The sequence below is a fragment of the Sapajus apella genome, unplaced genomic scaffold (assembly GCF_009761245.1).
Source record: "Sapajus apella isolate SASKATOON/1434 unplaced genomic scaffold, GSC_monkey_1.0 scaffold18, whole genome shotgun sequence".
Classification (NCBI taxonomy): domain Eukaryota; kingdom Metazoa; phylum Chordata; class Mammalia; order Primates; family Cebidae; genus Sapajus; species Sapajus apella.
The window spans coordinates 15,944,822-15,969,398 of NW_022436958.1; the positions used below are offsets into that span (position 1 = coordinate 15,944,822).

The 24,577-nt window shown below is 37.1% G+C and overlaps 1 protein-coding gene across 1 annotated transcript in view; it reads right to left on the reverse strand.

Annotated features, from left to right (window-relative positions):
- The window catches only part of STAM2 (signal transducing adaptor molecule 2), a 55,762-nt gene that overhangs the window by 17,580 nt on the left and 13,605 nt on the right, over window positions 1–24,577 (reverse strand). Inside the window, exons 2-8 of the mRNA XM_032286418.1 lie at window positions 13,702–13,786; window positions 11,804–11,879; window positions 11,609–11,707; window positions 10,741–10,887; window positions 8,157–8,226; window positions 7,398–7,584; window positions 237–331 (exon numbers count right to left, since the gene is read on the reverse strand). Coding sequence (XP_032142309.1) covers window positions 237–331; window positions 7,398–7,584; window positions 8,157–8,226; window positions 10,741–10,887; window positions 11,609–11,707; window positions 11,804–11,879; window positions 13,702–13,786 — 759 coding nt within the window. The remainder of the gene's footprint in view (window positions 1–236; window positions 332–7,397; window positions 7,585–8,156; window positions 8,227–10,740; window positions 10,888–11,608; window positions 11,708–11,803; window positions 11,880–13,701; window positions 13,787–24,577) is intronic.

Consider the following 24,577-nt stretch of genomic DNA (forward strand, 5'->3'; position numbering starts at 1 on the left):
TAACTATGTATGGGAACTCTCAAGAGGATTTAAAATAAAAGGAAATAATTCTTGGGATTGACATGGGTTAAATTAACCCCTTAATTTGGTTAAAAAGGAGGTTAGCTTGTCATGCCTATAAATAAATGATTTAAAACAAAAGTTAAATGCCAATCTACTTTACATCCAAAACTAAATCATAAAATTTAAGTGAAAAAAACTTAAATAGCTCTAACCTTCTCTAAGATTTAACTTACCTGCCTCAGACTCTATGTTTAAATTAGTTGTTACAAAATTGGATGGGAAGAGTCCTATTCCTCTGTGATTTTCTCCTTTCCACCAATTGGCATCACTAAAAATACAGTGCAAAAAATATCATTTGTTCCTCCAAATTTTCATAAAATAGCAAAGAGGAATTAAAATAAAAATTAAATTTAGCCTCCTTTGAATAATTAGTTTACATGTAGATATAATTAAGTCATTTTTCTTAAATTTAATAAATGATATTAAAAAGTATAAGTAAAACAAATAGCCACATCCCTGTATCTAAACTTAGAGCCACCAAGCACAGTGACTCCCACCTGTAATCCCAGCGCTTTGGGAGGCCAAGGTAGGAGGATCACCTGAGGTCAGGAGTTTGAGATCAGCCTGGCCAACATGGTGAAACCTCATCTCTACTAAGAATACAAAAATTAGCCAGGTGTGGTGGCACATGCTGTAGTCCAGCTTCTTGGGAGACTAAGGCAGAAGAATTGTTTGAACCCGGGAGGAGGAGACTACAGTGAGCTGAGATCCTGCTACTGCACTCCAGCCTAGGCAACACAGCAAGGCTCTGTCTCAAAAAACAAAAATATTAGAACCAATTAGCAATTCATCATATTTGATTCTGGGCTTTAAGAAAGTAAGGTCAGGCTTGGTGGCTCATGCCGGTAATCCCAGCACTTTGAGAGGCTGAGGTGGATGGATCACCTGAGGTCAGGAGTTTGACACTAGCCTGGCCAACATGGCAAAACCCTGTCTCTACTAAAAATATAAAAATCAGCATGATGTGGTGGTAGGAGCCTGTAATCTCAGCTACTCAGGAGGCTGAAGCATGAGAATTGCTTGAACCCAGGAGGCAGAGGTTACAGTAAGCTGAGATCGTGCCACTGCACTCCAGCCTGGAAGACAGTGAGACTCTGTCTCAAAAAAAAAATAATAATTAAAAAATAAAAAAGTAAACAGAAAACACTTAAGTGCCCTTTATTAATAACCCCAAATCCCAACGCCACATCCATCTCACCACAGTACCACAATAAAGTCAGTAGCTTTCCTGTTAAGTCTGTTTTTTGTTCTTTTACACATATCTATAGCCAACTCCATATAGAAACAGGCAGACATAGATGCTAATTCATACAGACTGCTTTAATTTTATATATTAATACTTTTAGATTTTGCTTATTGCTTTTAAATTAAAATTCCATCATACAAAAGGTCACATTTATCCATTCCTGTAAAGATGGACATTTAGGTTGATTCCAGTCTTTCACCATTATAAAGACTACGGTAATGATCATCCTAGACTTGAGGGTATACATGCTACAATTTCTCTGGGCTTATTCATAACTAATAGTTGATAGAGAGGAGAGAAATCATATTTCTTTCTTTTTTTTTTTTAATGAATGAGAGGTTTTTATGTTGCCCAGGCTGGCCTCAAACGTGTAGGCTCGCCTCCCCAAGCACCAGGACAACTGGCCTGAGCCACTGCAGCTCCTGAGAAATCATATTTCATTGTATGCATTTACAAGCATCTACTTGTGTTTGCTGGCTATTCAGATTGCCTTTTCTGTAAACTGCCTGTTCATATTTTTTGCCCATGTTTCTTTTTCTACTGGGTCATTTGTCTTTTTTCATGGACCTGTATAAGTTCTTTATATATTTTGGATAGCAACTGTTTCTCTGAATTATGCAAATACCTTCTTCTAGACTGTCACTGTCTTTTAGCATATGTTTATGGTTTAATTCTACAGTGGTTTTTTTTCCCCCTATGCAATCACATTTGGCAATATTTTATGGCTTACACTTTTACCTTTTTCTACCCCTGAACTCCTAACACCTATCCTCCTATATACTTAACTGTAGCTTTGGCGTTTCTTTTTTCCCTCTCCCATGTTTAGATTTTTAATTCATTTGGAATGAAATTTTACATACTATGTGAAACTGATCAAATTTTTTTTTTTTTTTTTTTTTTTTGAGACGGAGTTTCACTCACGTGACCCAGGCTGGAGTGCAATGGCGCGGTCTCGGCTCACCGCAACCTCCGTCTCCTGGGTTCAGGCAATTCTCCTGCCTCAGTCTCCTGAGTAGCTGGGATTACAGGCACGCACCCCCATGCCCAGCTAATTTTTTGTATTTTTAGTAGAGACGGGGTTTCACCATGTTGACCAGGATAGTCTCGATCTCTCGACCTCGTGATCCACCCGCCTCGGCCTCCCAAAGTGCTGGGATTACAGGCTTGAGCCACCGCGCCCAGCCTGAAACTGATCAAATTTTATCTGTACTATAAAAAGAGCCATTCATCACAACAAAATTTATTAAACAGTCCGTCATTTTTTCTACTAATTTATAATACTCTACCTTTCAAACAGTAATCTGTTCATGAGCCTATTTCTAGATTCCATTCTGTTGCAGCATCCAATATCTATTTTCTACATCTTGTTAATGTACCTTAATACCTGCTAGAGAAAATACCCTTTCTATGTTACTCTTTCTCATTTATTGCATAACTTCAAATTTCCACATTAATATTAAATTACTTTTTAAGTTCTCTGGGGAAAAAGTCCTGTTGGGAATTGAACTAGAAATGCACCGAAATTATGCAATAATGTAAGAAAAAGGAAATCTTTATAATATTAAGGTTTCTTCCCTATGAACATGGTATCTTTCTCCATTTACATTTATATAAATACATAACATGTAAATACCTATTTATATTCTTTTATGGCTTTCAAATAATTTTATGATTTAATCCATAAAGGCCTTACATATCTTTGTTAGGCTTATTCATTTCTAGATCACTTATATACTTTATGTTACTACTGAGAATGACTTACTTTCCTGCTACATTTTCTAAACAGTTGTGATTAAAGCATACTACTAAGTTTTGTATGTTAAGCTTGTATCTAACAACCCTGATGAACTCCTACCACCTTTAATCATTTGTCCATTGGACTCCGGAACTTTCTAAACGGAAAATCATAGCATCTGGAAATTACGGTACTTTTATTGATTCCTTTCCAAAAATCTGACTTACCGAGCAGCCATTCTTAAGTATGAGTCTTAGGAATGAATTAATGTCTATGACTATGAAACATCATTTCATTTATGAGCACTAGAAAGAGATGAGTTACATATCAAAATACAGTATGAGAAATGCTGTTATATATGTTCAGAGAGTTATAACTCAAAGAAGGGAAATGCTAACTCTACTGGGAACTAAAAAGAAGGGAAACGTTTAAAGGCTTCTCAGGGGATATAAAATCTGACACAGGTTTTGAAGGTCAAGTAGGCACTCGCCAGGAAAAAAAGAAAATTACGGCTTTGGAAATAAAAATGACATTTTGCCCTCCTGCCATTATCAATAATCAAGAAAACAAGGCACAAAGAAACAAAAAACTGCACTCTGAGATAAAACAAAAAACATCAACATATTTAGTTTTAGGTCTTAAAGTACATGAAAACTTGAGCCTTTCCTTTTAACTACTGACTTCTTAACAAAAAGTACTCACTAACTTGTGCAATGACAATGGCTGGGGTAGTGATGTCCTTTATGGATATAATAATCTTGTAAGAAAACTGCTATCTCTACCATGAAAATATAAATTGTAAACCTGGAAAAACTTGGTAATCTTGTAGGGGTCTTTTCCTTAAAATAACTGTTTTATTTTTGAATATGGGGAGGCAACTTTTCTAAAGCCTGGACTCCCTTGCAAACTGTCCTTGAAAAGCAAAGTTCTTTTTCTTTTCTAAATGCTTTTACCTCCTTCAGCAGGGCTTTCCAGGCAGACAGAACCAAAGGTACAATGGAGGTCTAAGCAGAAAATGGCATTTTTGGAACTGCAAGAATTCCACTTATTTGAAACGGTACACAGAAAACATGGAGTGGGCCAGGCACAGCGGCTTACGCCTGTAATCCCAGCACTTTGGTAGGTCGAGGTGGGTGGATCACTTGAGGCCAGGAGTTCGAGACCAGCCTGGCCAATATAGTGAAACCCTGTCTCTACTAAAAATACAAAAAACTAGCCAGATGTGGTGGTACACGCCTGTATTCCCAGCTACTTGGGAGGCTGAGGCGGGAGAATCGTTTGAATCTGGGAGGTAGGGATTACAGTGAGCTGAGATCACACCACTGTACTCCAGCCTGGGCGGCAGAGTAAGACCCTGTCGAAGGAAAGAAAGGAAAGGAAGGAAGGAAACATACATACATACATACATACGTGGAGTGGTAAGATAAACCTAAAAATGTAACAAAAGAAAGGCTTTTCTTGGTATACTCTGTTAATGAAAAATGTGCACCTTTGGGCCGGGCATGGAGGCTCATGCCTGTAATCCCAGCACTTTGGGAGGCTGAGGCAGACGGATCACCTGGTATCAGGAGTTTGAGACCAGCCTGGCCAACAAGGTGAAATCCAGTCTCTACCAAAACTATAAAAATGACACAGAAGCGCATGCCTGTAATCCCAGCTACTGGCGAGGCTGAGGCAGGAGAATCATTTGAACCTGGGAGGAGGGGGTTGCAGTGAGCCAGTGCACTCCAGCCTGGGCGACAGAGCAAAATTCTGTTACAATAAATAAATAAACAAATAGATACATAGATAAGATAGGAAATGTGCACCTTTTCTGTCAGCTCAATGGCTCTTAAAAAGATCTAAGAACGATATATTTTCAAGGGACATCTATATGTGAAAACTTTATGCTTTAAATTCCATAAAAATATAAAAACAACGAATAGAGTCATTTTCTGGATGACTTCCTTTTAATGGAAGACTGTCATTTAACTTTAGCACACAAGTTTGCATTTGTGTTTAAAATCCTACCAGTGATTACCAATCACCTAGAATGACAATATTTTATACATAAGCATGCTTATGGCAACTGTAAGATTGGGGTGATCTATCATCAAAATGACAGCAACTGACCACATATTCCATCATATTCACGTTGAATTCTCTTAGCAATTACAAATAAAAAAAGTTCTTTTTTACAGTAATAAATCTTAACTAAAAATTGTCTTGTGAGCAGCAATTGATTTCAGAAAATTTTGTTATATAAAAGCAATGCTCTAAATTAGAATCTTAGACAAAACTACTCATTTTATTTCTATATATTTTATAAATATCTTTTTTTATTTTATTTTTTTTTTTTTTGAGACGGAGTTTTGCTCTTGTTACCCAGGCTGGAGTGCAATGGCGCCGCAACCTCCACCTCCTGGGTTCAGGCAATTCTCCTGCCTCATCCTCCTGAGTCGCTGGGATTACAGGCATGCGCCACCATGCCCAGCTAATTTTTTGTATTTTTAGTAGAGACGGGGTTTCACCTTGTTGACCAGGATGGTCTCAATCTCTTGACCTCGTGATCCACCCGCCTCGGCCTCCCAAAGTGCTGGGATTACAGGCTTGAGCCACCGCGCCCGGCCTTTTTTTATTTTTTTATTTTTTGAGGTGGAGTCTCACTCTGTCACCCAGGCTGGAGTACAGTGCCACAATCTTGGGTCACTGCAACCTCTGCCTCCCAGGTTCAAGGGCTTCTGCCTCAGCGTCTTGAGCAGCTGGGACTACAGGTGCATGCCACCACACTCAGCTAATTTTCATATATATATATTTTTTTTAGATACAGGGTTCCACCATACTGGCTGGGCTGGCCTTGAACTACTGATCTCATGATTCGCCCACCTCGGCCTCCCAAAGTGCTAGAATTAGAGGCATGAGCCACTGTGCCCAGGCTATTTTATAAATATCTTTAACTTCATAGTTGTGTAAGAGTATCAAAACTGTAAAACTAAGTTCTTTTGTAAGTACTCTAAAAGACACTCCTAAGCCTGACACTTCAGACTGTCAGTGTTCAGAGCTCACATTCTCTCTCTGCCTTTACAGACAAGTCTCCAACTCATGATGGCATGACTTACGATGGTGCAAAAGTGATACACACTCAGGTACACATAAACCATTCTGGTTTTTACTTTCAATACAGCATTCAGTATGTTACATGAGATACTCAATACTTTATTATAAAATAGGTTTCGTGTTTGATTATTTTTCCCAACTGTAAACTAATGTAAGTTGACAAGCATCTGTATTTCTATCTATTCTCCTTCAGGGATCATGGTGTTCCACTCCAAATGGTTATTTAAAAAATTTTCTTTAAGTGAAGATGGTACTATCCTGATTGCCTAAGAGACATTCCTTTTCCCATCTTCAATTTCTTGCAAAATTTTGTCTTATCTAAACTAATCAAGATACATACCTGAAATGGAGCCCCAGGATAAGTCTTCTTTGCCAGATGCTTGCACCAAGTGTAAATCTGCTATCTGGGCCCCAATAGCACCTCTTTTATGGCATTCACCACATCCTGCCTTCTATACAATTTTCTATGTGGTAATTTTAACTCTCTTTCTTTATTCTAGATTTTATGAAGACAGAACGGTGTCCTCATTTGTTATTCATTGTACATAGTAGATTACATAACATTTTCTCACTAAATATTTACCACAGCAAAGTAAAACCATTACTTATCCCCTTTATTTAAAAATATACTAGAAATATACTACTGTGTTATAAATAACTTACTAAATTATTTATAATGGATACCAAATACATCTGCAATCTATGTTCATAGCACCAAGCTTACTTCTCACTCTTGCTAAATTTCATGATTTTCTTTTAAAAGTACAGAACAGTATTAAGCTCCACAGAGATTGATCTATTTTTTATGACAGCTTTAAATGGTAGAGAAATTGTGAAGACAGTACAGTAGTAGATTAAGAATTGGGGAGGAGCCAAGTACAGCTTTTGGTTGCTTTAATCAAGGGTATATAGCTATATTCTTTCTAAAGTTTTTCTGCCAGTAATTTTGGTACACACAACTGCCAACGTACACTTATTCAAGTGACTGAATATTTACATGTTTCCCAATTGTGGTCATCAACATTATTTAACATATCTTTCATTCAAGACATAAATTATCAAATATAACAAACATAAATTATCAAATATAACAAGATAAGAGGCTCACATTATTTGTCTTTTATTTTAGAAAAAAAAACAAGGTATGAAAAGGTTCTAATATGATTTAAATACACTATAAGTCAAGGAACTGAACACTCTGGATTCTAAATTAAGAATATTATACTTTAAAACTTCCCATAAAGATTTAAAACATACCTGTCATCCAAAACAATAATTATTTCACCATGTTTAAAGGTGAGTTCATTGTCCTCAACAGCTTCAAAATCATATAAAGCTCTCACTTTCCGTACAACCTTATTATTTAACTGAATTTCTGCAGATGGATATAAGGATTTTGTTTCTGTGTGTTGCTGTTTCTGCTCTTGCAGTGATAATTCAATAGCTAGTTTCAAAAATTAAAATGCAAAGAAACTAAAATTAATTTTGATAAAATAAACATTAGATGACAATGTAAAATTTAATAAGAATACATCAAGTATTTTATTTGTCTAATTACGTGCCACAGTTAACTTTTGGGAGGGTGGGGCGGGGCAGAGAACCATGACATTTTTAAAATAGAGTTTTCGTTCATTCCTTATTATCACTGTCTGTCATATACAGCAGTTATTATTTTTATAGCAAACAGATTGTGACATTATAATATGGGTAGCTTTCCATATAGGATAAACCATGAACATATTTCTGTGCTTGACTCATAACTTTGGCATGAAAGAAAAGGTGAAATGTAATCTCTCCAAAGGTAGCAGCACATCAAATATATATTATTGAAAAAGATAATGAATTAAATTCATTTGATAGCCTGTCATTTGTTTTCCTCACTTTTTGGACGCTACTAGTTTTCAGATTTGAGGGAAAAATAAAAGTATACCAGTTTTATTACCATTTTTATTTCAAAACAATGTTCTGGCAAAGATATTTTAAGCAACACTAAATTACATGCGCTTGATCATTTACCTTTAGCTATGTCTTCATCCTCTTTGTTTTTGTTCAATGACGTACCATTCTTGGCAGAAGCTGACACAGTCTGTAAATGCATGAGTAAAATGAACAAACTATCTTTTCAAACAAAATACAGCTCTACAATTACTTGCACATGCTAAATTTTTAAAAATTCTGATACAACTGAGTTTCATTTAAAAGTGAAGTTCTTTTTTGAGACAAGGTCTCACTCTGTCAGCCAGGCTGGGGTGCATGGCACAGTCATAGCTCACTGTAACCTCCAACTCCTGGGCTCAAGTGATCCCCTTACCTCAGCCTCCTGAAGCAGCCAGAAGTACAGGTGTATGCCACCACACCTGGCTAATTTTTATTTTTTGTAGAGACAGGGGCTCACTATGTTTCCCAGGCTGATCTGGAACTCTTAGCCTCAAGTGATCCTTCTGTCTCAGCCTCCCAAAGTGCTAAGATTATAGGCATGAGCCACCATGACTGATCTAGAAGTGAAGTTCTTTATGATAATTTCAAGTAACCGTTTTCAAATACTAAAAACATCAGAATTTCCAAGAAAACATTATAAACTCACACAGGGCTCAAACTGGCTTAGATTTTGCATAAATCTAACAAAACTTGGCATAGAGTACTTAAATATTTATAGAATTAAAGAATATGACTCTTTTCTGATTATATTCCTGATTTCAATTGTCCAAGGTCTCTTAGTGAGAAGAGCTCTACTGCTACAGGAGTGCAGCTACATGAGAAGTGTCAGCAAGAAGTCATGATCATTACTGAAGAGAGAGAAGTGGGGACAGAGAAAAGAGGTGGAGTTCTAGGAATATGTGTGAAGTCCTTTTACTACTTATTGTGGCTGGCTGGCAGTGGTCTGCCAGGCATAGCAGTGAATTAAGGAAGGTCATGCTTGAATTTAACAAATGGCATGTAAGACAGGTATCCAGGACTCTGATCCATCAACCAGTTCTTTACACAGATTTTTCACAAAAATATGCAGAAAGGACAGAACAGGAAAATGTTTCCTTTTTACTACTTCTAAGACTCTTGTCTCAAAACTCTACCTTGTACCCTTAGATCTGGTCAGCTGTAAAGAATCTTTTTTCAGCTGGGAGTGGTGGCTCATTCCTGTAATCACAGCACTTTGGGAGGCCGAGGCAGGTGGATCGCCTGAGGTCAGGAGTTCGAGACCAGCCTGGCTAACCTGGTGATACCCTGTCTCTACTAAAAATACAAAAAATTAGCTGGGCATGGTGACGGGCACTTGTAATCCTAGCTACTCCGGAGGCTGACACAGGAGAATCGCTTGAACCTAGGAGACAGAGGTTGCAGTGAGCCAAGGTTGCACCACTGCACTCCAGCCTGGGCAATAAGAGCGAAGCTCCATCTCAAAAAAAAAAAAAAAAAAAAAAAACTTTTTTCTCTTTAATCTATGATCTAAAATAAAATAAAATATAGTACTTCCCATAGTCTCCTAAGCCCACATTCTAATATTAATGGGAAGGCATAAAGTACTGAGAGTAAAACCCAGGAGACAGTATTTTTCTCCCACAGACATAAAAAGATAGCCCACTCCATGAGTCAACATCCCTGCCTCTTCATCCCAGTTCTACTAAAGCTATCCCCTCTCCCAGCAAATACATTTCTAGTCTTACAGTTCCATCCAACTTATATGTAAAGCATTCACTCTAGGCATAGTCACTCTTCAACACACAAGTCTGGAGCCTCTCAATTCTATGAGTTTGTTAATTTCACTTATCTCCTGACATAACTTCTTTACTTCTCTCTAATAAAATATTAATACATTCAAGTCTCAAAATTCTACCTCTTCATCTTCTTCACCATCCCAACCTGTGGTTACTGCTCTCTCTTTGGTATTAAGATAGACAGCATATAGTCTATTCCCCTCATCCTGTATTTGCCACTTAACATCTAAATTAGTTATTTTTCACATGTATAAAGCTACCATTCAAATTTGCTATACATTTTTAAAATTAAAGGGCCAGGCCGGGCACGGTGGCTCAAGCCTGTAATCCCAGCACTGTGGGAGGCCGAGGCGGGTGGATCACGAGGTCAAGAGATCGAGACCATCCTGGTCAACATGGTGAAACCCCGTCTCTACTAAAACTACAAAAAATTGGCTGGGCATGGTGGCGCGTGCCTGTAATCCCAGCGACTCAGGAGGCTGGGGCAGGAGAATTGCCTGAACCCGGGAGGCGGAGGTTGTGGTGAGCCGAGATCGCGCCATTGCACTCCAGCCTGGGTAACAAGAGCGAAACTCCGTCTCAAAAAAAAAAAAAAAAAAAAAAATTAAAGGGCCATCTCATAAACCTATGCCTTTTGCATGACTCCAGACTTAGAGGAGCATTAAATACATTATTTATGTCTGACTAACTTCTCAAGGTTCTGTTATGTGGAAGACATAGACATAAAAATTAGAATGTCTATTAAATGTTAAGGTACTATGCTAGAGAGTCATTTGGGAAGTAGAGGTGGAAAATGATAATCAAGACATACTTTACCTAGTTTTTACATAAGATACATACCTTCAAAATATTAGAGGGTCAACCATGGGTCTGAATAAATCTCTCACCTGAGAACCTGCTGGAGGAAAAGTAATTCCTTCCTCTTTCATAGATTTAATAGTTGCAGATATTAGACTAAACTGAGGGTCCTTCTGAAATTCTTCTGACCACTCCACCATTAAAGACTTCAGTTTTTCACATACTTTAGGATGTGCCTTTTAAGGAAAAGGAAAGGAAAAGAAACAAAAATCTATAGTTAAAATACATACTTAAATTATTTAACCATGAGAATTACTCTCAAAATTCTCTTTAATCATATGAACATCAACGAAAGTCCAGCAATTTCTAGCCTAGTTGAGTAATTGAAGGATGCCTATTTACATGTTAAGATGTAGTTGTTTCATACAAAATTATTGTTTTTAACACCAATTCCTAAGTCTTACTATAATGACAACAAATCTTTTATATTCCGGGATTATCTCCTCTATGTTTTGGAGAATGGAGATAGACTAACCTGGATGTAAATCTTGGCTATCTCACTTACCAGCTGCGTGACCTTGGACAAGTTACTTTTCTCTAAGGCTCAGTTTTTGCATTTATAAAATAGGAATGATAAGGGAATTTAACTTCCAAGAATCTAATGCTCCAAGGGTAGTTAAGAGCATTCAACAAGACAATGCTTAAGGCAATGACTACTTACTGGCCCTCAAAAAGGATGTGCTATTATCTACAGTATATATACTTTGGGGAGAAGTTTTTGGTGCTACAAATCAAAAAATCAAATTTCAGAAAAGGAGTTTATTTCATTTCAATTTATCTAAAAATGACTTCATTTGTAATACTTATAATTACTTCATTAATACCACATATAGTTATAATGACACACAATCTATATATTTTTTAATGACTTAAATTTCTTCTCTTTTTAAAATTTACCTTATTTTTAATCACAGCACGTACTTCTGTCGCAAAATCACGGGAACATACTTCTAAATGAAATATCTTTCCACAGTTTGCCACACATGCCCCAAGAAGCTATTAAAATAAAAATTAATATACAAATGTTGAAATATTAACTATAATAAAAACACATTTGAAATTTGGGTCAATAACAACATGCCTTCTACTCACAGTTAGTGCCTGGAGAGCAACATGAGGAACCTTATGATTTACCCTTTTCATTATGGCTTTTAGGCAATCTTTTGCTCTTAAAAAAAAAAAAAAAAAAAAAACAGTTAAATGTTGATAAATTTAATTCAAACATTAGAAGTATAAGGTATTCGATTACCAAATAACTTTATATTTAATGGCTCACACCTGTAATTCTACACTTTGGAAAGCCAAGGCAGGAGGATCACTTGAGCCCAGGAATTTGAGACCAGCCTGCACAACAAAGTAAGATTTCATCTCTATAAAAAAATTTAAAAATTAGCTGGGCATAGCGGCATGTGTCTGGACTCTTAGCTACTCAGGAGGCTCAGGCAAGAGGATTGCTTGAGCTCAGAAGTTTGAGGCTGCAGTGAGCCGTGATTATGCCACTGCACTCCAGCCTGGATGACAGAGTGAGACTCTGTCTCAAAATAAAATAACGTAAGTATAAAATAAAAATATATTAAATAAAGTCCCTGAAATTTCACTTGTTAAACGAATAAATCTATAAAATGGTTTTATGCAATATTTTGTTCATAGACTAAAGCATGTTGCAAATGTTGCATATTCCAAAATCAAGAGACAAATCATTTCACAAAAGATCCGTCAACACAAGGGACATATACCAGATCTTTCCACTTCTTCAAGACAGATTTAGCTTTAAGACAGCAAAATCTTATCTTGAAAAAATCTAAGACATGTAATTTTCAGAGGTTCAAGTATAAACACGTGAATATGCTATGAAAAGCTTTAATGTTAAAACAAATGCTTTCATCACTCTTAAATTTCTAATACATAGTTCAGCTAATTGCCACATCTCCCCAAAAGCACTTTTTTTCATATTCACTTTTTTCATTAGGCTACCTATTATATTTATATGTATATTATTCGAAGACTTATTTGTTATATTATCTATTGTGTTATTTATCTACTTCATTATTTAAAAGTTCCCATATATATCTAAGTCCCAGAGGAATTCCTTACATAACTCACCTATACATTGTTACGTCTCTCCACTGTGTCAAGTGTTTAATTATGTGTTACTACAGGAGCTTTTAACTCTTTTCGATTTGTTCCTTCCAGATGAAGTTAATCCCATAAATCCAGCATTCGGGCTTCAACTTTTACGTCCCGAAAGTAAAACAACTGACCCTTGAACTACATGAAGGTTAGGGGGACCAACCCCCATGCAGTTGAAAATAAACTTTTGATTCCTCAAAACTACTCATTAACTACTAATAGCCTAGTCTTTTTTTGTTTTTTTGAGAGTCTCACTCTGCAGCCCAAGCTGAGTTCAGTGGTGCCATCTTGGTTCACTGCAACCTCCACCTCCCAGGTTCAAATGATTCTCCTGTTTCAGCCTCCAGAGTAGCTGGAATTATAGGCGTCCACCACCAGGCCCAGCTAATTTTTATATTTTCAGTAGAGACGGCATTTTGCCATGTTGGCCAGGCTGGTTTCAAAGTCCCGACCTCAAATGATCTGCTTGCCTCAGCCTCCCAAAATGCTAGGATTACAGGTGTGGGCCACCATGCCCAGCCAACTAATAGCCTACTCTTGACCAGAAGCCTCACCAATAGCATAAACAGTAGGTGGACATATATTTTGCATATATATACTGTATTCTTACAATAAGGTAAGCTAGAGGAAAAAAGTTATTAAGAAAATTACTGAGTTGAAGAGGGGTTGGTCTTGTTGTCTTTGGCGTGGCAGAGGTGAAAGAAAACCTATGTATAAGTGGACTCTTGAAGTTTAAATCTGTGTTGTTCAAGGGTCAACTGTGGTAAAGTCTCATTATTTTCCTTTCAAAGTTCCAACACAAAAAGAGAGACTGGTTATCAAGTTCCTAAACATTCACTGAGCATGACTGGACAGCTTACCCATTAGGTGTACTTCCAACTTTGTCGCATATATCCATAATAAGACTCCAATCTTCTGTAGTGTTGTACTCATTTGTGGCCTTTTCTATAAAATATATTAGCACACACAATAATTAGGAAACATCTCATATAACACTAAAATACCAGCAAAGGCCCAACAGTTAAGAAGTCCTATCTTTTCTCTTGTCAAAGAAACTACAGATGACCTTCAGAAGATAAAAGCACTTCTACTAACTTCAATTTTAAATAGTGTAAAATAAATTAAATATCCTGAGGTAAAGCAACAAAATGCCTCCGAAACAAACTACTAAGTATCAATAATCCCATCAAATTCTAATTTGGAAGAAAGCTTTAAAAATGTATCATCATGGCCGGGTATGGTGGCTCATGCCTGTAATCCCAGGCATGGGAGGCCAAGCCAGGAGTATCATTTAAGGCCAGGAGTCCAAGACCAGCCTGGGCAACACAGTAAGACCTTGTCTCTGCAATTAAAAAAAAAATTTTTTTTTATAATTAGCCGGGCATGGTGGCAAATGCCTGTAATCCTAGCTACTTGGGAAGCTGAAAAGGGAGGACTGCTTGAGCCCATGAGTTCATGGCTGCAGTGAGCTATTATCATGCCTCCATGATACTATACTCCAGCCTGGGTGACAGAGTAAGACCCCTAGCTCTTAAAAAAATTAGAAAGCATATTATACAAATAAATATGCACTAAACTGTCCAATAAAGCATTGGTTTTGTAATTTTTTTTTTTTTTTAATAGAGACAGAGTCTTGCTATGTTGCCCAGGCTGGTCTTGAACTCCTGGGCTCAAGAAATCCTCCTCCTTGGCCTCCCAAATGTTGGGATTATAGGCCACTGCACCCAGCCTGAAGCATTGTTTTTAATAGCAAAAAGGAAAACTGATTAATATATTAAATTCATACAATGGAATATGAAATGAGGGATACAAAATTACATGAACAAAAACGTATGAATCTCAAAATATGATTTGCTTGTGCTTATAACGCTGAGTCAAAAAAGCTAGCAGCAGCAGAATTTCTAATATTTACATGAGTTTTTAAAGAGCTTTATTGCTATAATTCATGTATCAATACAATTTACACATTTAAGTGTACAATTCAATGTTTTGACTATATTCATAGAGTTGTACAACACACACCAGTATCTAATTTGAGAACATTTAATCACTTCCAAAAGAAATCTGTACCTACTGGCAGTCACTGTTGGTTCTCCCCACATATTCCCGGCCCTAGGCAACCACTAGTCTACTTTCTGTCTCTAAAGATTTACCTATTCTGGATTCTTCATATACATAGGACCATACAATAAATGTCCTTTTCTGACTGGCTTCTGTTGTTTGGCATAATGTTTGCAAGGGTCATCCATGTTGTGGCATGTACCAGTACTTCATTTCTTCTTATGGCTAAATAACATTTCATTGTATAGACATACCACATTTATCCATTCACCAGTTCATGAACATCTGGATTGGTTGGTTTACTGAGACAGGGTCTCATTCTGTTGCCCAGGCTGGTATGCAGCGGTGTGATCGCGACTCACTGCACACTTCATCTCCTGGGACTCACATGATCTCCCACCTCAGCTTCCCGAGTAGCTAGGACTACCGGTGTCCACCATCACACCCACCTGCCTCGGCATCCCAAAGTGCTGAGATTAAAAGTTTGAGCCACAATGCCCAGTCAACATTTGGATTTTAAAAAATTATTTGGCTAATATAAATAATGCACTGCTGCGATGAACATTCACACACAAATCTCTGTGTGGACATTATGTTTTCATTTCTATTTGGTATATATCTAGGAGTAGAAATGCTGTGTCATATGGTAATTCTATGTTTAATTTTTTTTAGGAATGGTCAGTTTTCCAAAGCAACTATTCTATGGTACATTCCCACCGGCAGTATGTGAATGTTTCACCTGAAGTTTTGTAATATCCAAAAAACACACTGTATTCTTTAGGGATATATATATGGGTAGTAAAAATATTAACATGTATGAGAATGATAAACATCAAATCTGGGGGGGTTCAAAAGAGTGTACAGGAGCTTCATTATATTTAGAAAGGTTTATTAAGTTGTACAGTATGTATCCAGAAAATATTTTATTTTCACTATATTTTTGTGGTCTAAAACATATGATTCAAAGTAAAAACTGACAAGTAATTAGCCTGCATTGTGAGAAATAAAATAAAATTAAAGTGAACTATTAAAAACCATGATGGGAATATGATGATTTAGTTATGGAGCATTTTTACTTTATTAACTTTGACAAAATTCCAGTATCAAGGAATACAATTTTTTTCTGCTAGTATAGAGAGGTGGAGATATAAAAATTACCATTTTAGAAACACTGTATCATTTTATGTCTTTTCCTCTTTTATTACATATATCCTATAATTTCAAATATAGAATAACCTATGTAGCAAAGCATATATATAATATATATATATATTTATACACACACATATATGTAAATGACAGGTAATATCACACTGATAATCAGGAAAAATGGTAGGAATCCAGAGTAATTTCTTCTTTTTTTAATAGCAAGAAATAATCAAAAGAAGCCAAAAAAATGGAACAGGCTTAGCAAACAACTATACTTCGTGAGTAAAGTGAAACACACCAATGCAGTTAACCTCAGTTGAATGCTAGAACTCGCTTTAAAAAGCCAGGCAAATTGCCTAATACTCATGGATGGAAAGCAATTGCTTTGACATGTGATGTAATGACAAACCAGGGATTTTAGAAGAGTAATGTATTTTTGCCTACTGAAGTTCTAGAACCAGGCACCAAACTATGCAGGTAAAACATACTCAGGTTTTCACCTTCTTCCCTCATGCAAAAAAGACTATTGCTTTGGAAAGTCAGAGCAAGACTGCAGACTATATATTTTTTAGAGGCTTAAAATGCTTAACTATTTCTTAATTAAATATCTAATAAATTCCATTATTCAGAAGTACAGACAAGGAAAAACCTCCTAATTCTACCAATCCTTTTTCTAATCCCTTTTAAAATTATGATGCATATCTTTCCAGACTTTATATATAAACACACACATATGTACACACACATAAATATATACACACACATATATGCAAAAATAATGAAAGTCAATGCAAAATTAAATAAAATGGTATAAGGTATACAAAGGCAGCACCCAAAAACAGAAAACTTCTTCCTTGGCTAAGTTATGAACAAGATGATAAACAAAACAGGGAATAAAATAACACTTCTGTTATTTAAAAAAGCTTTAGGTATACTGGCCAAATGAACTTGCTAATAGTAAACCCCAGAAGTGGGCATGCCTTCGCACTAGAGAGGGAAAGGCTTCTCCCTGTAGGGGTAAGCCTCTGTATAACTTATTCCATGGAGAAGTAAATGAAAAATCACTCAGTGTGGTGGAAAGACTAGCTAGTCCTATATGAAATGACATAAGTAAGGCCAGTAACTCTCAAACTTACCGATCAGATGTCATCACACCAGAGATTACATGAATAAAAAAGCCAAGGCAAGCCAGGTGTGGTGGCATACACATCCCAGGACTTGGTAGGCCAAGACAAGCAGATCACTTGAGCCCAGGAGTTCAAGACCAGCCTGGGCAACATGGTAAAACCCTGTCTCTACAAAAAGTACAAAAAAGTTAGTTGGGCCTGGTAGTACACGCCTGTGGTCCCAGCTACTTGGGAAGCTGAGGTAGGAGGATGGCTTGTGTCTAGGAGGTGGAGGCTGCAGTGAGACAAGATCACATCACTACACTCCAGCATAGATGACAGAGTGATTCCCTGTCTCTATAAAACAAAACAAAACAAAACGGCAGGCTCAGGGTGACACTAATGGAACTCCCTTCTCACAAAGGAAACCTTAGGGGTAGAGAAAAAATATTTATCACTAATATTATGATTACACTAAATGTATCATTTCTTAACATGCATTTCTACTCATAAACATCTGTCCATGTTCATAAATATAGAGCTATACCAGTATTTCTAACAGCTGCATAATGTACCATTATATACAGAGTGGCCACAAAGTCCCAAAACAAGCTACAGAGAAGTTAACAGCAAACTGTTGTAAATCCATCAAGTACTCAGTCTGTCTTTTTTGTTACACTCATTGGTATCATTCATATTGGTGCCCCACAAAGACTAAAAATATAAAATAAGTAGGAGGGTAGGATTTTGTACATAGTACTTTCTGAAGATATTTCACAGCATTTTTTGTTTAGCATCTGTCTTTGCCAGCACCTTTCACCACATCGCACCCCCAGAATGAATGTAACCATCATGGCATGAATTTTTGTTTGGTTCACCATTATTATTTTTAGTACATCAACAGTACGTAGGGCACAAAGTAGGTGCTTGATAAATATTTGTTTCATAAGTGAATGAATGATGCTGGTTGCTCTTCCATATCCCATTAGCCTGGTACATACAATGTGTAAGGTGGGAAATAACAGTAGAGCTTTTGAGTACAAAGCTCAAAGTTAAAAGGGCTTTAACTCTGATGCCCATCTATGGACGTGGTTTGGCTAACCTGAGCAAAGCTCTGGACCAACCAAAGCTTCACTGCTGAGCAGACAAATATTCAAGGGGCTACATAGGATCGAACTTCAATAGCAACACCTCATGGCAACAAAAGGTAACAGCACTAGTGAGCTTATGAAGTTCCAGTTCTCTTATTTACTGAAGAGGAGTAATTCCACATTTGGGAGTCTCAACAAGGAGACAGGGTAAGTGGGGAAGGCAGTGCTTCAAGAGCTTCTTAGACAGATAGATGACTAACTTTATATACTGAGTCTGAAAAGCAAATCACATATATTACAGCTTCATGCTGATCTTTCCTATTTGCTTATTATGCAGTTTTTGCTATAAAAGAATCTACCATTTTTCTTTTTTTCTTTTTTGAGATGGAGTCTTGCTCTGTCACCAGGCTGCAGTACAGTAACTCGATCTCGGCTCACTGTAGCCTCCACCTACCAGGTTCAAGCGATTATCCTGCCTCAGCCTCCTGAGTAGCTAGGACTAGAGGTGTATGCCAGCATGCCCAGCTAATTTTTGTATTTTTAGTAGAGACACGGTTTCACCAGGTTGGCCAGGACGGTCTTGATCTCCTGACCTTGTGATCCGCCTACCTCAGGCTCCAAAGTGCCGGGATTACGAGCATGAGCCACTGCACCTGGCCCCATTTTTCTTTTTATAGTGTTATTTAGCATACTGTTTGAACTACCAGAAGATTAAATATTCACCCACATTTTCTTCTGCATATTATTCCCCTTTTACACAGAAGTCTTTACTGTATTTAGAACTTCATTTAGTATATGTGGAACCTCACACATGGTGTGAGGCAGAAACAGAAAAATATTTTTACAAATTTTTTGTCAGTTTCACCATAAGAATGTATCCTTTCCTCACTGATCTGAGAAGCCAGCGTCATCAATTATCAAATTATATGAGTATGCACGTGTATCAGTAAAAAGACACACACATAATCAGGTAAGTCTGATTTTACACCATGTAATACCTACCTAGTCCAACTAGAACTCAACTTTTCACGATATTTTCCCAATTCTGGTCATGTAATACATTAAATATGGAGCCTTTCTGATGCCTGGAAAAGCCTCCCAACAATTTTTAAAATATCTAATTAGAGTGCTTGCTTCGGCAGCACATATACTAAAATATCTAATTAGACTATTGTTTCATTTAATTTCCATAGAAAATGGAAAATTCCTAATTTGAATACTCTATCAAGCATAGTTTAGTCTCTACAAATATAGGACTCACAATTACTCTTTTTAAAAAGCATAAAATCTGAAGACTTCATAATGGCCTGCCAAAAAGGACTTCGTTTTTCAAGTGAACTAAATAACATTTAAATTATGTACTTAGGAGTATTTTAAACCCCTGGAAAATTTTAAATATTATAATTAAGAAACCATTCTTTTATAGCATGTCACTTTGCCCAATGTTGGGGCCCTTTATCACATTATTCTGTGTCAAATGTATAGAGAGGGAGAAAGTTAAAAGAGCCCTCCTGGGGCCTAAATGCTAAATCACCAGCATTTGGTGGGTGTAAGTCATAACATTTCATCACCAGGCTTTGATTACTGTATATAGACAGCCTCAAATACAAAGTGAAATAGCTTAGAAAGATTCTAACAATATGATGAAGAATCATTCCATCAATACCTACCTACAAGGAACAAAAAGGCTCCCCCCTTACAGTCATTATGTTCAAAGTACAGCTTTAAAAAGAATCTAGCTCTACCCATAAAACTTTTAATAAAATAGGCTCTATCGGTTATAAAAAAAAAATTAACTACATAAAACAAGAATGTCTGCAAGAAATCTTTAAAGCTCCTCCTATTATGTTTGCACATAAAAACTCATGACTAGTCTTCTGCTTCCAAACATGATAGAATATCTGGTACCAGACTTGTGATCCTACCAAAAACAACTAGAAAACAGGCCAAAATCGATGAGGCAACTGTTTTCAGGAAATGAATAGCAGGCAGAGCAGGTCCCAGATCTCTGAGGGAAAGGAAATATGTAGTGAGCCTCACAATGGCCTCAGCTTTCTGCCTTGGAATACTTTCCTGTCCAGCACAAGGAAGACTAACCCAAGCAGAACAGCTGAGAGACAGAAACTAGGCTTTTAAGCACAGTGATTAACCTCCAGAGGCCCTTGGTCAAGGGCTGGGCTACACAAACACACTCGAGGGGAGTCTCTGTAGAATCTAGCAGAGATTACCTGCTATGGGCTGAAAGGTCAAGCAGCACTGGGAGTCATCCCCCCTATTATGCATGGAGTGTTTGTGTTTCTCCCAAAGTTTTTATGTTAAAGCCATAATCCCCAGTGTGGCTGTACTGGCAGATGAAGCCTCTAAGGAAGTAATTATGGTTAAATGAAGCCAAAAGGGTGGGACCCTAATCCAATAAAATTAGTGTCCTTTTTTTTTTTTTAATTGCATTTTAGGTTTGGGGGTACATGTGAAGAACATGCAAGATTGTTGCATAGGTACACACATGACAGTGTGATGTGCTGCCTTCCTCCCCTTCACCTATATCTGGTATTTCTCCCCATGCTATCTCTCCCCAACTCCCCATCCTCCGCTGTCCTTCCCCTATTTCCCCCCAACAAACCCCAGTGTGTAGTGCTCCCCTCCCTGTGCCCATGTGTTCTCACTGTTCAACATCCACCTATGAGTGAGAACATGCATCCTTTTAAGAAGATACACCAGAGAGCTAGCAATCTCTGTGTACACACACCAAGGGAAAGCCCTATGAGGACACAGCAAGAAGAAGGCTGTATATAACCCAAGAGGCGAGCTCTCACCAGAGAGCAACTCTGCTGGCACTTTGATTTTGGACTGCCAGGCTCCAGAACTGTGAGAAAATAAATTTCTGTTGTGTAAGCTACCTAGTCTATGGTATTTTGTTATGGCAGCCCAAGCAGGCTAATTAACACTGCCCAAACAAAGCAATAAAACACTTCACGCATTTAGCTGAAACCCTGAAAAGGCCACACCTCAGGAGGAAAAGCTCTCTAGAATTTAGTTCAAAGTCAAAATAAGCCTCCCTCACAAAAGACAAAACCAAACCTCTCAAAACCGAAAAGATCCCCCCAATACTATTACAACCTGACAGAACAAAACTTAACACCATTTACAGGAAGGCAATGTAATCTAGCCTCCCTACAAAGAATAATCACAACGTCCATCATTATAAAAAAAAAATACTAAATAAGCAAACAAATGTCCCAAAATCAAGATAAGTCAATAAAAACAGATGTTTGCATAACACAAATGTTAGATTTAGCAAAAGAACTTTAGAGCCATTATTATATATATTTTCAAGAATGCAAAGATTGGTGAATGCTCAACAGAGAAATGAAAACTATAAAAATGGAATGTCTGAACTGAAAAGTACAATATCCTAACTAAAAAATTAATTAAATGGGCCAGGTGAGGTGGCTCATGCCTGTAATCCCAGCACTTTGAGAGGCCTAGGCGGGTGGAACATGAGGTCAGGAGTTCAAGACTAGCCTGGCCAAGATGGTGAAACCCCATCTCTAATAGAAGATACAAAAAATTAGCCGGGTGAGGTGGCAGGTGCCTGTGATCCCAGCTACTTGGGAGGCTGAGGCAGGAGAATCGCTTGACCCAGGGCAGTGGACATTGTAGTGAGCTGAGATCATGTCACTGCACTCTAGCCTGGGCGACAGAGCAAGACTGTCTCAAAAAAAAAAAAAAAAATCATTAAATCATTAAATGAACGTAAAAGCAGATAGAAAACAGTAGAAATAAAGTTACTGAAAATGAAAACAGGTCAATAAAAGTTGAATAGAGAGAAAGGATGATTGGAAAATAACTAAACAGAGTCTCACTATATTTGTTTTTTAAACTTGCTATGTAACAAATCACCCCAAAATTAACATTGAGACCACCACCTATTATTAGCTCACAGTTCTGTAGTTCAAAATTCAGGCCAGTTAAGCTGAGTTCTATACCAAAGGTACTGCATAACTTGTTAGGGATTAGTGCTATTGAACTAAACCATGGTAATTAGGCCAAGCACGGTGGCTCACACCTGTAATCCCAACACTTTGGGATGCTGAGGTGGGAAGAGTGCTTGAGCCTAGGAGTTTGAGACCAGCTTAGGCAACCTAGTGAGACCCCATTTCTACAAAAAAAAATCAAATAATTGGCCAAGTATGGTGGCACGTGCCCGTGGCCCAAGCAACTCACAGAAGGCTGAGGTGGGAGGACTGCTTGAGCTCGGGAGACTGAGGTTGCAGTGAGCTGTGATCATGCCACTGTGCTCCCACATAGGCAAGAGAGCAAGACCCTGTCTCAGTGAATGAATCAATGAATCAATGAATCAATGAATCAATCAATCAAACAATAGACCACAGTAATTAAATTCGCACATATTGGAACTAAGGACTATTTGTACATTAAAGCAAAGTTTACATCTTTCTTCAAATGTGTATGAAACTACTAAAAACTGGAAAGAATCTAGGACAATATACACAGCATTTTCCCTGAATACAGTGGATTTTTATTAAAACACCTGTAATAGGCTGGGCGAGGTGGCTCACGCCTGTAATCCCAGCAGTTTCGGAGGCCAAGGAGGGTGGATCACTTGAGGCCAGGAGTTCAAGACCAGCCTGGCCAACATGACGAAACTCCATTTCTACCAAAAATACAAAAAATTAGCTGGGCATGGTGGTGCATGCATGTAATCCCAGCTATTTAGGAGGCTGAAGCAGAAGAATCACTTTAATCCAGGATGTGGAGGTTGCAGTGAGCAAGATAGCACCACTGCACTCCAGCCTGGGCAACAGAGTGATACTCTGTCTCAATAAAAAAAAAAAAAACTTGTAATACCCAATCACGTGGAAACTAACAATCAGAAAAATGTGGATAGAGTATAACAGAAGGCAACATAAAAATGTATTATGATTAAGATACTACACATCAATATTTTTGGATATGACTAAAGCAATTCTTAGAACTTTGTGTTACACTGCTATAACAGAATACCTGAAACTGGGTAGTTGATAAAGAACAGAAATTTATTTCTTACAGTTCTGAAGGCTGGGAAGTCCAAGATCAAAGCACTAGCATTTATTCAGGGCTTTCTTACTGTGTTCTTACATGGCAGAAGGTAGAAGGGCAAGGGAGAGTGAAATCACTCTTGTAAGGCCTTTTTATAGTAGCATGAAAGCATGAATCCATTCATGAAGGGGGTACTCTCATGACCTAAACACTTCCCAAAAGGCTCCATCCCCCAACACTGCTGCACTGGAGACTGTTTCCAACACACCAATTTTGGGGGACACATTCTGATCACAGCAATCTTAGAAAAAAAAATTTGCTTTTTATTAATAGGAGAAAGAAAGCTCAATTATTTCTATACCTTAAAATTGCAGTATAAGAACCAAGAAAAACTAGCCAAAAAATATATATATATTTTTAAATATATATTTTTATATATACATACACACATATATATACTTTTCTTATATATATATTTTTAGCTAGTTTTTCTTGGTATAGAAATAATTTTATATATGTGTGTGTATATATATGTCTGTATATTTATGTGTGTGTGTATATCTGTGTGTGTGTCTATATATAAATATATATATAGACACACACATTTTTTTTTAAGCAGAAACAAATCAGGCATGGTGGTGCACACCTGTAGCCCCCGCTACTCGAGAGGTTGGGATGGGAAGATTCCTTGTGCCCAGGAGTTCAAAGCTGCAGTGAGCTATGATCAAGCCATTATACTCCACCCACACCCTGAGTGACAGGGTGAAACTCTTATTTCTAAAAAAAAAAAAGAAAAAGAAAAAAACTAGAAAATGAAAAACAAGTAAACGAATAGAATTAATTACACACTCCAGGAAACCAATTGATAGCTTTTCTAAAGACAGAAACATTCTTTCTTTGGACTAATCATTAAAAAACTAAATTATTCAAAAATGTAGAAAAGCTATTTTTTTCTATTTTATAAATAAATTGTGTATACTTAGACTATTAAATCATTATATATACTTGTTAGGTTTCTAGATTACGCAATTCTTGTGTAGTAAAATTTAGATTAAAATATTTAAATGCCCAATACCTCAACCTGACTAAATATTTCTTCTCCTTCTCTGCCTTAAATGACAATTGACCCTATTTAGCATTCTATAGTTAAACCTGGGTTTAACATACATTTTCTCACTTAATTTTCTTCCGCATTTAACGTTCTGTTTGGGTTAACATTTATTGATGCAAATCTTTATTCTGGGAAAGCAGCAATATACATCCTTCTTTAAAATACATCTGCATACCTTCTA